At 33.1% G+C, this 13,791-nt stretch overlaps 1 protein-coding gene across 3 annotated transcripts; it reads left to right on the top strand.

The window, feature by feature from the left end:
- The first annotated feature begins 210 nt into the window (after positions 1–210).
- On the top strand, positions 211–9,420 carry LOC145165320 (protein SPA1-RELATED 2-like). Of its 3 annotated transcripts, none has more exons than XM_079084038.1 (8): positions 215–387; positions 1,010–2,358; positions 6,792–6,949; positions 7,092–7,878; positions 7,948–8,094; positions 8,165–8,491; positions 8,581–8,640; positions 8,731–9,420. In XM_079084038.1, exons 2-8 carry the CDS (start codon positions 1,051–1,053, stop codon positions 8,920–8,922), a joined length of 2,979 nt encoding a protein of 992 aa, XP_078940164.1. In that variant the 5' UTR covers positions 215–387; positions 1,010–1,050; the 3' UTR covers positions 8,923–9,420. The 3 variants fall into 3 exon arrangements, 2 of the variants coding, with proteins under 2 accessions (XP_078940164.1, XP_078940165.1); XM_079084039.1 differs by lacking the exon at positions 215–387 and adding an exon at positions 537–847; XR_013740018.1 differs by lacking the exon at positions 8,731–9,420 and having other exon boundaries at positions 211–387; positions 8,385–8,491.
- Positions 9,421–13,791: the final 4,371 nt, after the last annotated feature.

Genomic DNA, 13,791 nt, shown 5'->3' with positions numbered 1-13,791 from the left:
AAAATATAATAATGGTATATTAGTAGTAAACTAGTATTTTAAGTATAAAAGTAAGAAAAAAGGTATTTTGGATTTATCTATTTTTTTGGTTAGTTAAGGCTTAAGAGAGTGAACATTTTGGTCAACAGATAAATGAAATGGCTGGTCAATGGTCATCTAGCTTTGGCTTTGATTTTTAAGTTGCAAACAAACAATATTATAAAAAGAAAAACTGTAAAACCTCCCCTTAAGATATCTCTTGCAATTTCTTGTTTAAAAGAATATTGTAAAAAAACCTCTCAATAGGGTTTTAATTTTAGCCTTGGCTCCAAAATTTCTTTATTTTTTTGTACTAGTTTTCTCTGAATCGATATGTTCTTGCTCGAATTCTTGTTTAGGACGACAAAGGTATTGGATTGCATTATACTTTTTGTTTTCTGCAATGATTCTTTTTGTGTTGTTGTTTTTTTTTTGCTTTTCAACTTCTCATGGATTTGTGTATAACTTGATAGGCTAATTTTGACTCTGATTACTATCTTTAGACGTTTAGATTCGTATTATGAAATCTTATCAGCCGGTTTTTAAGCGCAATCCATGTATGTATATACAAGTAGAGGAGCTTCGATGAGTTGAGTTTTAGATTGATTGATGACATCCTCGACGATTGAAGACCATACAAAAGTAATTGGGATTAAAAAATTGAAAAAAAAGTGGTTGGAGCTGCGTTAGGGTTCTTGTGATTTAAGTATATGTTTGGGGAATTGGATTCGGTTTTATTTGCTTTGGAAACAGCAATTTAAGCATTCTCTTGATATCCTTCTTTATGGTTGGAATTGTGAGCCATAAACTGCTTGTTGATTGTATAGAGGTAGCAAGTATCGTTTTTAAAACCCTAGATTTATGTCTAATCTACTGAATACATAATCTGCTACTAGCAATTGATTTTTTTATGCATCATTTTCCTTTTAAATCCAGATCTAACTTTCTGAAACCTAGATTTCCTGACATTTGATATTGAATTTCTATGTAGGAATAGACTCATCATCAATTCATGAAGTTTGGTCTGAGCAAATGGATGAATTAGTGGGTAATGAAGGGACTGCAGTAACTGACATTGATAACAAACTGTTCTTGAGGCGTGGAAGCTCAAATATGCTTGAAATGCAGGAAATGCTTATACCTGGTGATGTTAATGTTCAGGAGAACACAATGGGTTTATATTTAGATGTTTTGGATGGAAAGAACGTAGTTAGGCTTGACACGTCAGCACATGCATGCACAAGCCCACGATGTGTGAATGATTCCGGGGTTATGGTTGAAGAATTAACAGTAAAAAGTTATGACAGTGGGAACTTGAAGATAGATGCCTCAAGCATGAAAGGCAAAATGCATAATGCACAAATCAAATGGCAACATCTGCATCAAAGAGCTGAAGGGAAATTAACTGGTGTTTGGGAAGATTCAGGCTCCACTATCTTCCCAGAGCTCATGAACAATAACCCACAAATCGAAAATCAAAATGACACAATTGACCTTTCACGCCGTGAAGACAAACAGCCTGCTTCAACTTCAGGCAATATGTTGTTATCTCCTGGTGGGATTCGCACAAAGATTCTTTCTCAATCGGGGTTTTCTCAGTATTTTGTGAAAAATACATTGAAGGGTAAAGGTGTCATTTGCAATGGCCCAGCTCGTGATGGTCTTCTTGCTCATATTCATGGTCAGAATCATCCAAATGCTGGTTTGATAGATTCCAAGTCAGCACCTGATTCCAGTAAAGAAGCTAATGTTTCTAATGTTCATGACAGTTTGAGTCTGAGAGAATGGCTGAAAGCTGGTCATAACAAGGTAGACAAATCCAAGAGCCTTTATATATTCAAACAGATTCTTGATCTGGTGGATTCATCTCATTCTCGAGGTGTGGCTTTGCAAACCTTACGCCCATCATGCTTCAAGTTGATGCCATCAAACCAAGTTTTGTACTTGGGTTCACCTCTCATGGAAAATAATGGAAGTGAGAAGAGACAATTGGAACATGATCTTGTTCTTGGTGCTAACCAAAGCTCAAAAAGAAGAAAGCATGTGGACAACCAGAAGTCTTTCAGGAGGTGGCCTCAGTTTTCAATGCTTTCTGGTAATGGCTTTCCTCAAGATTCTGGATATGGATTTAACGGAGAGAGTATACCTACAAGAAGTTATACACATACAATCCAAAGCATGTCCAACAATCTGCTGCGTGGGTCCCCTACATCACAAATGGTGACTAACTTTGGTGGTGATCCGCTAGAAGAGCAGTGGTATGCCAGTCCAGAGGATCCTAAAGGGATGTGCGCCACATCAGCATCAAATGTCTACTCTCTCGGTGTTCTTCTATTTGAGGTATGAATTGCTTTTTCGCCTTTGCTTTTTCATAATGCTCAGGTGAAGCTTGCTAATTGTAGTCGACTCGGACTAATGTTAAAACTTGTGGGAATGATGTGGTTGATGGTGCCCTGATTTGTCGGTTGAGTAAATTACAGTGTATCTTGCTCATAATATATAGCAGTTATGGCATGTGGTGCTAACTTGGAAAATAATCATGCAGTCCACAATTTGCCTTTTCTGCAAACCAAAAAGAAGAAAAAAAACGATTACAAGAATAAAATAACCAAAAAATGAAGATAAACCAGGATAAATCATACCACGACCAAATTTAGACAGAAATAAAATAAATAAAAAGTCATAAGTTAATCAAATGATCAGATTAAGTAATGAAAAAAAAGGTAGACTGACAACAAGAGAGTCTACATACAACCATACACTTTGTCATGTGCCATAAACAACGTTTTGGAAAGAACAAAGATTGTTTTCTTCTTTTGAGTTTCCTGAGTTTTTCGGTCTTCCTCTTCGTCTATTACTATTTCCCGCATCAAGACTAACGAACCATGTGATACATCATGTTGGAAAAAAAATACATAGGCATGAACTAATTTAAGTTGAATGCTTGACTTATAGTTGAGTTACCATCTTTGTTCATTCCCTCTTTGGTATCATAAATTAGATCTGGGGTTAACATATAAACTCTTCTCTTTACTTATTTCATTTAATACTCCCTCTATGGCAAAAAATAAAATTCCTACGGGGCATTTTGCAATGTTGGTATATTTTGAGTTTAGTAAGTAAGTGGATCTTATTTTTTCCTTTTTTCCATCAATACTATGCATCTTGGTTTCTTCTTTTTGTTGACTTGTTGAGAGACGATCTTTCTAGTACACAACCAAGAATCTAAGCAAGGTTGAAAGGTTTTGAAGGAGCAAAACACACAAAGTTATATGTTCATACAGATGAATACATGCAAGTTACAAAGGTCGTATAAGGCAAAAACAAGAACTGAAAATACGATGCACTACTATCCACGAACATGAAATGGAAAAACCGATACTAAATAACTACCCACTAACCAGACCAATTCAACCAAGAAAGATTATACATAAAACTTAGATACGGATAGGGCAAGCACATGAGTGCATGCATGCATTTTGTTGTGGAGTGTTTGAATAGGTTAGCCGACGTTTGATCTTACGTACCATTAGAAATTCGTTGAATTCTGATGCGAGATATTCCTTTCCACTGTCTGATCTCAAACAGCCTATGTTATGATTTGTCTCTCTTTCAACTTTAGGCTTAAACTCTTGGAACATGGAAAACATTTAAGACTTTTCATTCATGAAATGCACCTATATATGTAACGCGAGTAATGAATATTACCATGTAGGGATGAGCATATGACCCGTTGAACCGGACCGGACCGGAAAAAAAACCGGGACCGAACCCAGACCGGACCGGAAATGCATTTAGTTGGGCCGGTTTTCGGTTTTTATTTTTTGCAAAAATCGGGTTTCGGGTTTGGACCGGACCGTACCCGGAATAAACGTTGTTACCCGGACCGGACCGGAAACTAAGGTTATTTAATTTTTAATCGATGTAATCCCTATTCCCCACTCCATTAAGTTTGTCGGTTTTTTTTCTTTTGGGTCCGGCTCCCTTTTCTAGTTTGATCGCATTCTACGAGTACAAAAAAACCCTACTAAAATCTTATAGTCTATATTATTGATGACATACTTCTCTCTCTTTTTCAATGGTGATTGAAAATTGGATTGGTTCTGTGGAAGACAATCCAACTCAGTCCAATATGTTTTTGATGTTGTAATCATGTAATGTATTTTGCCGTAACAGGACTCTGGAATGTTAATATATGTTGCCCTAAGAAAAACAAGGTAAAAATCAAATCATATAAATCGTCGTTTGTGAAGGAGCACTAGATAACATGGTGCGTGACTGCATGTGACATTAATTACGATTTCTTAGTCAAAAAGACATTGAGTAAATAATAGTGAGCTTCGTCATTTAATATATTTTCGTTACACGTATTTGGTATTCATAAGTTAGATACAAGAATTGTATAGAATTATATGTATGGTTGCTTTACGTAATGTCAAATGCTTTATGTTAATTTGCTTAGAATTACAGCCCAATCAAGAGTTCAGGACCATATATTTATTTTTACTTTGCAAGTTGCAACTTATAACTATAAGTCTATAACTAGTCACAAAGAAAGATTTATGTATGTATGTCATATATTCGGTCCACAACCCGAAACCCGGTTTAGTACCCGAACCGGACCGGACCGAACCCGAACCCAATACACCTAAAACGGTCCGGTTTTTGGGTAAGGTAATTCACTATTTTCGGTCTTCGGGTTTTCGGTCTTCGGGCCGGTCCGGTCCGGGTTCGGCCCGTTGCTCATCCCTATTACCATGTATTAAATGCCTTTGATTGAAGGTTTCGTAACAACCCCGAATACGTCACAATGTACCAGTTCTAGGGGTATTTTGGACTTGTACTTTGAACTTTCAAATGGTTGTTGGTGAGCTTTCCCATATCGGCACCCACCATAAACAAGATCCTTCCTGACTTCGAGTTGAGGAAGACCTTTCTCCATTTCTTTCTTGATCATCAAATCGAGTTTGTCATAACTCACATGGCTTAATCGTATGTGCCACACATCAACATTTTCATTCCTTTTTGTTTTCTCTAATAAGTCGTTTCAACGGACATCACATATATCAACTCTGTTCTTCGTCCCTTCATAAAGATTTTGATGGAGTCACAAGTTCTTGATCTTAACGAGTTAACGTTATATGGACCAAACATGTAGCGTCTAGTGAAAGCTAATTGAAATGAAGAGAAGTTTTTTTTTCTTATCTAGCTACGACAAGAGAATTTCGAATTCTACAAGAGAAGGTTGGGTAGCCCAGCCTAGCCTTGAACTGTAGTTACAAAGCTCCTAAATTTTGGTTTATGCCATGAATTATGATTCTCTTCATTCTTGTTTCATTGATTTTTGTTTGAGGATCAAGCTTTGTAATTTCTCTACACTTGGACTTAACCTTGTGATGAAAATACCGACGGATTGTCATGTCCCTTTGAGACACTGATAAGTGTTCATTCTCCAGAAACTGCAACTTTGTATAGTTCTTCTTAGAGAATAGGCTGACAACATATCCTAATTTATGGTTTTAGACCATTAGTTATGATGAAGCTTTGTAATTTCTCTACATGTGGACTTAACCTTGTGAAAATACCGAGTGATTGTCATGTTCCTTTGAGACACTGATAAAAGTTCATTCTCAAGAAGTTGCAACTTTGTATCGTTCTTTTTAGAGATCAAGGTTGACAACATCTCAAGCCTCCTTTGGAGTCATTACATCCCTGATATGCTCAAGTACATCTTCTTCAACAGTTTTCTTTAAGGCAAACATTGCCTTGTTTTCTTTGATCTTCCATTTACTTAAGATCCCATTGGTATCTTTTGCCTCAAGTTGTCTTGTTTATGACCTGTTCATGACTTCCAACAAGTCTTGTACTTGCATGTACAACATAATGCAAGTAGACCAAGGTGTTGTTTGTTTTTTAAGAGATAAAAGGTATGTAATCTGCGGACCACATCTGCAGAAGAAGAGGTGGACGAAACGTATGTAGTCTGCAAGAAGAAGACTGTTTGTTTTTTTAACATTTGCAAACTGCTAAAATAAACTGAAATATAAATAAACTTGCTATAGTTACATCTTTATTTTTTATGCATAAACCACCACTAAATTGTATATAATCTATCATAATTAGTCCACTAATCAAAACAAAAATTAACAATATTGTCATATTTAGTTAAACTTGAATTTGATTCGTAAGCATGAATAAAAAATAAATAAATAATGAGATTTGTGGTAGATCTTAAACCTGATCAAGCAATTTCCTAACTTCCATATATATGAAAAATTACTTTATATAATAAAATGTCAACACCACAAAACAAGAAAAGAGATTCATTGAAAATAATGATAATAATATAAAAATTAGTTATGAAATTTGAGGTCTTTTGTGGCAAAAAAATAATAATATTAAAATTGGTTTTTTTATACAATTCTATAAATACATTTATAAGAGGTCAAGAAGAGCTTTTGAAAAAAAAAACACCACCCAAGTGTTAGTTTTGGTTGTTGAGCTTCTTCACACCACAAACTGGTATTAGAGCATGGTTGTATGTTCATACATATGAATACGTGCAAGTTACACAGGCCATATAAGGCAAAAGCAAGAACTGAAACATGAAATGGAAAAACTGATACTACTAAATAACTACCCACTAAGGCACTAAGTAGACATGCATGGATAGGATTGGATGTTTCACTTTGAATAGTTATTCTTCTTAACCTTGTTTAGATAGAGAGAGAGATGAGTGCTTGCAACTTATATGTCATGTTCTTGTTTTCCAGCTACTTGGTTCTTTTGAATCTGCTAGAGCACATGATATTGCAATGATGGATCTTCGCCAGAGGATCCTCCCTCCATCTTTCCTGTCAGAGAATCCCCAGGAAGCTGGATTTTGTCTTTGGCTGCTTCATCCCGAACCATCATTACGCCCAACAACTAGGTATTTTTATTTTTTCTTTTCTGAATTATGTTGTTTATATATACATATGATGACTACAGACATATGCATGGATCATACTATATATGTTTATATAACTTTTTTTAACCTAACAAGTAACAAACATGAACTCTCCTTTTATCAGAGACATCCAACAGTCCCAGCTTGTAAGCGGAATACAACAATCATCCATAAAGGAGCTATCATCATCCATTACTCAAGAAGATGCCGAATCAGATTTAATGTTGCATTTTCTTGCATCCTTAAAAGAACAAAAGCAGAAATGTGGCACAAAGTTAGTTGATGAAATCAGGTGCTTAGAATCCGACATTTCAGAGATCAAGTCAAGACAGCCAAACAATTCACTGGCTTTTCCAGGTCCAGCTCAGCATAAACTAAAATCTAGCTCTAGCCATGGTGGATCACGGTTGATAGCCAATATGAATCATCTTGAACATGCTTACTTTTCCGTGAGGTCCACCGTAAAGAACGCGGACTATGATACGGAGGAACACGAAGTTTTAACAAGTCGGGAAAACAATACAAATACAGGGATGGGGCCCAACCCAAAAAAGATGGAAGCAGCTGCAGACAACAAGCCTTCAGACCGTTTAGGAATCTTTTTCAATGGTTTGTGCAAATATGCTCGGTATAGTAAGTTTGAAGTGAAGGGTATTTTAAGAAATGGTGATTTCAGTAGTATGGGAAATGTTATATGCTCACTTGGGTTTGATCGTGATGAAGATTATTTTGCAACTGCTGGAGTGTCGAAGAAGATAAAAGTTTATGATTTTGAATCTCTGCTGAATGATTCTGTTGACATTCATTATCCAGCCGTTGAAATGTCAAACAAATCAAAGATTAGCTGTATTTGTTGGAACAACTACATCAGAAACTATCTTGCTTCAACAGACTATGATGGCGTAGTCAAGGTATAATTTAGTAAATTTACACCATTCTTTTATAAAATTAAATCATATGTTAATAATAAATAAATACAGATATGGGACGCTGGAACTGGTGAAGCAGTTTCTAATCATATCGAACATGAAAGGCGGACATGGTCTGTTGACTTTTCTCGGGTAGATCCTATGAAGTTAGCCAGTGGAAGTGATGACTGTACTGTGAAATTATGGAGCATTAATGAGGTATATACCCTTTTAGTTAATTATATATATGTATAAATGATTGTGGTTTTTGATATATATATATATGTAGAAGAAGAGCCTGACCACAATCAGAAGTGCAGCAAATGTGTGTTCTGTCCAATTTTCGCCTTACTCCAGTCATTTGCTGTGTTTTGGGTCTGCTGATTATAGAACTTACTGTTATGATCTGAGGAATATTTCCACCCCTTTGTGTACTTTGACTGGCCATGACAGAGCTGTTAGTTTTGTGAAATTTATGGATCCTGGAACCCTAATTTCTGCATCAACAGACAACACGTTGAAGCTTTGGGACCTTAATAAAGCCGCCAGTTTTGGTTGTTCATCAACCACAGCCACCAGTTGCACCTTAACCTTTAAAGGCCATACTAATGAGAAGGTATGTACATTTACATTTACTACATTCTCTTAATGATAATATTCTTCTGATTAATTTTCTCATTTCTTATTGATTTTGTGTCTACTCAGAATTTCGTTGGGTTATCTGTTGCTGATGGATATATTGCATGTGGTTCAGAAACTAATGAGGTATTATGCCCATGCCCCCTATCTCTTATCATTTTGAATTTTTTTGAAATTTTCAATTAATTGTGAGATGTATGTATGTACTATTTGTAGGTGTTTGCTTATTATAGATCGTTGCCTATACCCATCACTTCCCACAAGTTTGGGTCTATTGATCCTATTTCTGGAAAAGAGACTGAAAATGAAAGCAATCAGTTTGTTTCAAGCGTCTGTTGGAGACAAAAATCGGAAATGGTGGTTGCTGCAAATTCCAGTGGATGCCTCAAACTCTTGCAGATGGTCTAACTCTAACAGAGCTGAGCTTCTTAAAAATCGAGTTTGACTTTTACCTTTTTTTTTTCAAAGCTATATATGTATTAATTTTGACTTACTTTAGTAGTGGTAGTAGCTTGTACATCTCAAAATCCTAAGTTTGACTTTCACTTCACCTATTTTACTGCATGTATACTATATGTAGTGTTATTAATTTTACCATATTGCCCCCTTCCTCATCTATACTCACACTACTCTAGACTCTAGTTGTCTTAGTTCCACCTGCTAAACATCAATCATGTCAAAGTGCAAGAGTCGAAGAGGACACTGATGACCTGGCATTGCATTCAGCACTCTTAAAAAAATCTGCACTTGTAAAGTAAAAGTTTGTGGAGAAGCTTAGGGTTGGAGGTTGGTTTCTTTTTGAATTTTCTTTGTAACAGATGGGTTGTATATATTGACATATGTTTGCTGCTGAAATTTCAACGGTTGCTTTTATCAAATTATCATATATGAATATGATTCACTAAATGATATTTATGCCTGGAATTTGATCTTATGTTAATCTGGTTATTACTTATTGCTGAATTTACAATTTCTTTATTTTTTTTAATAGAAGGTAATCAACTCATGTTTTCTGTATATTATCTTAGGTCAAACAAGTAGACCCTCTTTTTAATTTTACATTTTTTGCGTATATTTTATATTTGTTAAAAATTTGATCCGAACATTAAATTATTACAAATTCATCTTAAATTTAGTTTGATTTACAAATTTATTTTTCTATAATCTTTTTAAGATTTTTTTTTTCTTTTTTAAGATTTTTGTTGACAATTTGAAGATATTTTGAATTTTAAAAAGATTTAGTGATAACCATGTTTAATAATTTTGATTTGTTTCATAGCTCGTAAATATACTCTTAAAACTACACATTTGTCCCAACCTATTTATCAATGAATGGTACCTTTCCAACAACTTCTCATTGTTAAACTTGCAATAGTTTATACTCACCGACTTTTCCATCTTTAGTTTGTAACTCGTTAATAATAATAATAATAATAATAATAATAATAGTTTTTATTTTTGAATTTAAATATTTTACTTTGTTTTGATTTAGTTGTATAATTTTCCTGTAACGACATGTCATTGCAAAAGTTGAATATAAACTTTAGGGAAGTTCGCTAAACTAACCATTCTAAGTGACCTTATAATTAAAATAACCATTTTTTAGTTTTTGAAAAATGATCACTTTCTCTCAAATGTTCCATTTTAAAGTCGTTCTTTAAATTTTGGAGTTCTTTTCTTTCTCTGTCTTTTTCTTTTGCAAATTTTTTTAAAGAAATATGTTTACTTATGTTCGAAGTGTGCATTTCGAAGTATTTAATATCACTATTTTTCAGTCAGATGTATTGGCAAGTATTTAATATCACTATTTTTCAGGTAGATGTATTGATTCACATTTGTTTTTTTTTTATTTTATAATTTAATTTGTATTGGGCTATGCATATTCTATTATACCTTCAGAAAATCCGGGCTATTAAAATATAGAATATGGGCCTTAAAATATGATTTAAACGCTTTCTTTTTACCAAAAAAATTAGAGTAGTTCACTTAAAATGATTTAAGGTGAGTCACAAAATTTTAATTATATATAACCTATTATAATAAAAAAAAAAGGTAGGTCAAGTGAGCTAACTTGTTAATATATAGCCTCGCCACTGGTCAGATGTCTGATTTTAAGCCTAGTATCATATATACTTCTCATTTACTATGTTTGTTTAACTTTTTTTTAGAATGTAGTAAAAAAAATAATTTTTTCTCGAAATTTCGGAATTGTTAATCGGATTTCGTACTTGTTCTTGAAATCATGAGTTTTTTTTTTTCTTCTGTATTCCGAAATCTGGAATGTTACTCATATATATATATATATATATATATATATATATATATATATATATATATATATATATATATATATATATTAGAAATGTGTTTTTTGTGGGCCGGAAATGTCCCATTCCGGACTTGTTGGTTACTTTGCCAAAAACTATTTTTTGTTATTTTCTTTAAATAAACGTCAGATTATGGTTAGTTTTAGTTAATTCCCCCTCCTTTTTTATTTTTTTTAAATAATAAGATATTTTGATTAGTGTTAATAATACCTATTTGGTTACTTTAGTTAATTTCCCTAAATTTTTTAAATAATCAGATATTTTGATTAGTGTTAATAATACATGTTAAAAATATAAAAAATAAAATATATTTTTATGATTTTATGGATTAAGTTTTTCAATTATATCCTTTTAAGTGGTTAAACATTCGCATTTATTTATCTTATTCGAATATATGTAGACAGTTTTGTTGATAGAACAACATACTTTTATATAAAACAAAAGGGCAGTTGTTTAAGTGCATCTTAATACACTAAAATCCACATTTTACAGTAAGTTGCTCCAATTTATACATACTGTTATATTATTTATTAACACCAAATATAATATTAAAGTTTTTGTAGTATAATTTGGTCCTTTAATTTTAAACTTATTCATTTTTTATTTTTTATTTATGTTGTAAGAAAATATATCTAATATTGATACCTGTGAAAAAATATGTCAAATTTGAAAAAAAAAAACTATTACATATAAGAATTGCTTTAAAAAATATATATATATATATATAAAAGTTAGATAAAAGATAATATATCTAGATATTTTTTTGGTGTTAATATATTGTGATAAGGTGGATATGATTTAATGTTTACACTTTACACTATTTTTATTGATATGGTGTAAAAGAAAGATGATAATTAAAACAAATTAAAAGACTTCAAAATAATAAAAGTAAGTTATTTTCCTCTACATTTTTTCCCACTTACATCTTGTTTTTCAAATATATTAATATGAACTCGTATCTTTCAACATCAAGACTGTCATATTATAACATAATCATTAATAACCCAAACAACTTATATTAAATACTGGACTGCATCATTTGACCTCAATCATCCACGACGTTCAGCTTGCAGTACCTTTACTTCCAATAATACCAAAATCTAACTTTCTATAAATTCATTTCTTAAATAAACTTATCAACACTAATTAATATTTCACCATTCCTTTCAAAAAATTTAATGGTTTATTACTTTATTACTACAGTTGCATATTCTCAACTAACTTTTTCTGTTTGAGGTGCAACTTTCGATGCATAGGGTACAACTTATAACGTTGTAATCTATAGGAGCAGAAGCTATTAATTTATAGGAGCAGGATCTTAGGCCCAGAGATTTAGCAGCAGACATAGCATTTAATCCACCCCTTCCATGTTCGTGACACACCTATATAATATAATAATAGTAATATATTACGAAACTACCATTTATGTATTATGACTTCTAAAAATACATTATTTACTAACCTTTTGGTAGAGATATGAAAAAATCCTAGTAATATTTACAGTAATCTCATATCAGTAAGTTGTACAGTTAGCAATGTAAAAATGACAGTTTAGCTCCTTTTAACTATGTCGATAAATACAATGATAATGAATTAAAAAGTTAATATATTTTCTGATTTATATATATTTGGTTACTTAGTTTTTTTTCGTCCATATTTTCCCCTTAAATTTGTTTAAGGGATAATGACTTAAAAGGGTAATATATTTTTCGATTTGTACATATTTGGTCACTGAGTTTTTTTTCGTCCACATTTACCCCTTCAACTTGTTAAACTGTACACATTCAGTCCTTATAACCGGTTACTCCAGGTTAGCCGGGAAAAATGACTTAATTGGGTAATATATTTTTCATTCTGTACACATTTAGTCATTAATATTTTTGTACATATTTAGTCATTAACATTTTTTTTGTTTCAAAATAAGTCTTTTTTTGTATTCATTCAGTACTTATGAATGATTTCTTTAGATTTTTCTCACGATATCTTACGTGGGACCAGTGTTGCAAAAATCGGTCTAGACGACCGATTTATCGGCGCCTAGGCGCTTGGCGGCCTGCAACCGCCTACGAATAGATGTTAGAGGGTTAATTAATCGGCCCTGGTCAATATCGGTCAAAACCGGTCCAATTCAGTCCAAATCGGACCAATTAGCCTACGTTGAGCGATTTCTAGGTTGAGCGATTTCTACAACCTTGCGTGGGACAATCATTGATGAGGTGTTTGAGGTTGTTGATGCTTATGTCCAACGCGATCTCGACTGCTTGGTTGCGTAGGTCTTGTGGTTTGGCTTAAATCTTGTATTCTAAACGTTGTAACTTCTTCATACGATATCAAATTTTAATGATCTTTATATCCACGTGTTCATTTTTTCATTAAGATTACTCCCGTTAAAATGTAATATTTTTTTACTTACGATTTAAAAAAAAAACATCCATACATGTATTCATAAAAAACGTATGAACAGGGGCGGACGCAGGAATACATAGTAGGTGTTGCCAAAATGAAATAAGTGTTGCTGATACATGAAAAATAGGTATAAACGAAAAAAAATTTGAAAATTTTTCCACTGCGGACAGAAAAAATAGGTGTTGCCGGTGCAACACTGGGACCGGGCTAAATCCACCCCTGCGTATGGATATAAACATTTTAATGAGAGTAATCTAAATGAAAGTTGTAGTAGACTAAAATACGAACGCATGGATATAAAGATCATTCACATGGATATAAAGATCGTTAAATTTCGAGATTGTATGAAGAAGTTATGACGTTCAGAATACATGACCTAAGCAACCAAGTAGTCGAGATCGCGATGGACATAAGCATCAAAAGGCCCAAACACCTCATTAATGAATGTCCCACGTAATATTTCGTGAGAAAAACCTAAAGAAATCATTCATAAGTACGGAATGAGTACAAAAACAAAAATGACTTATTTTGCAAAAAAAAAAAA

This window comes from Lactuca virosa, chromosome 3 (genome assembly GCF_052849685.1).
Source record: "Lactuca virosa cultivar CGN04683 chromosome 3, Lactuca_virosa_CGN04683_v6, whole genome shotgun sequence".
Classification (NCBI taxonomy): Eukaryota; Viridiplantae; Streptophyta; class Magnoliopsida; order Asterales; family Asteraceae; genus Lactuca; species Lactuca virosa.
This window is presented reverse-complemented; position numbering and strand designations above follow the sequence as displayed.

What these genes read in the sequence shown, in the direction of transcription:
- LOC145165320 (XM_079084038.1), top strand. Translation starts at nt 1,051, where the DNA reads ATGGATGAATTAGTGGGTAATGAAGGGACTGCAGTAACTGACATTGAT. An exon ending in ACTATGATGGCGTAGTCAAG is followed by an intron (nt 7,879 to 7,947) that starts GTATAATTTAGT and finishes AAATAAATACAG; the next exon opens with ATATGGGACGCTGGAACTGG. An exon ending in AATTATGGAGCATTAATGAG is followed by an intron (nt 8,095 to 8,164) that starts GTATATACCCTT and finishes ATATATATGTAG; the next exon opens with AAGAAGAGCCTGACCACAAT.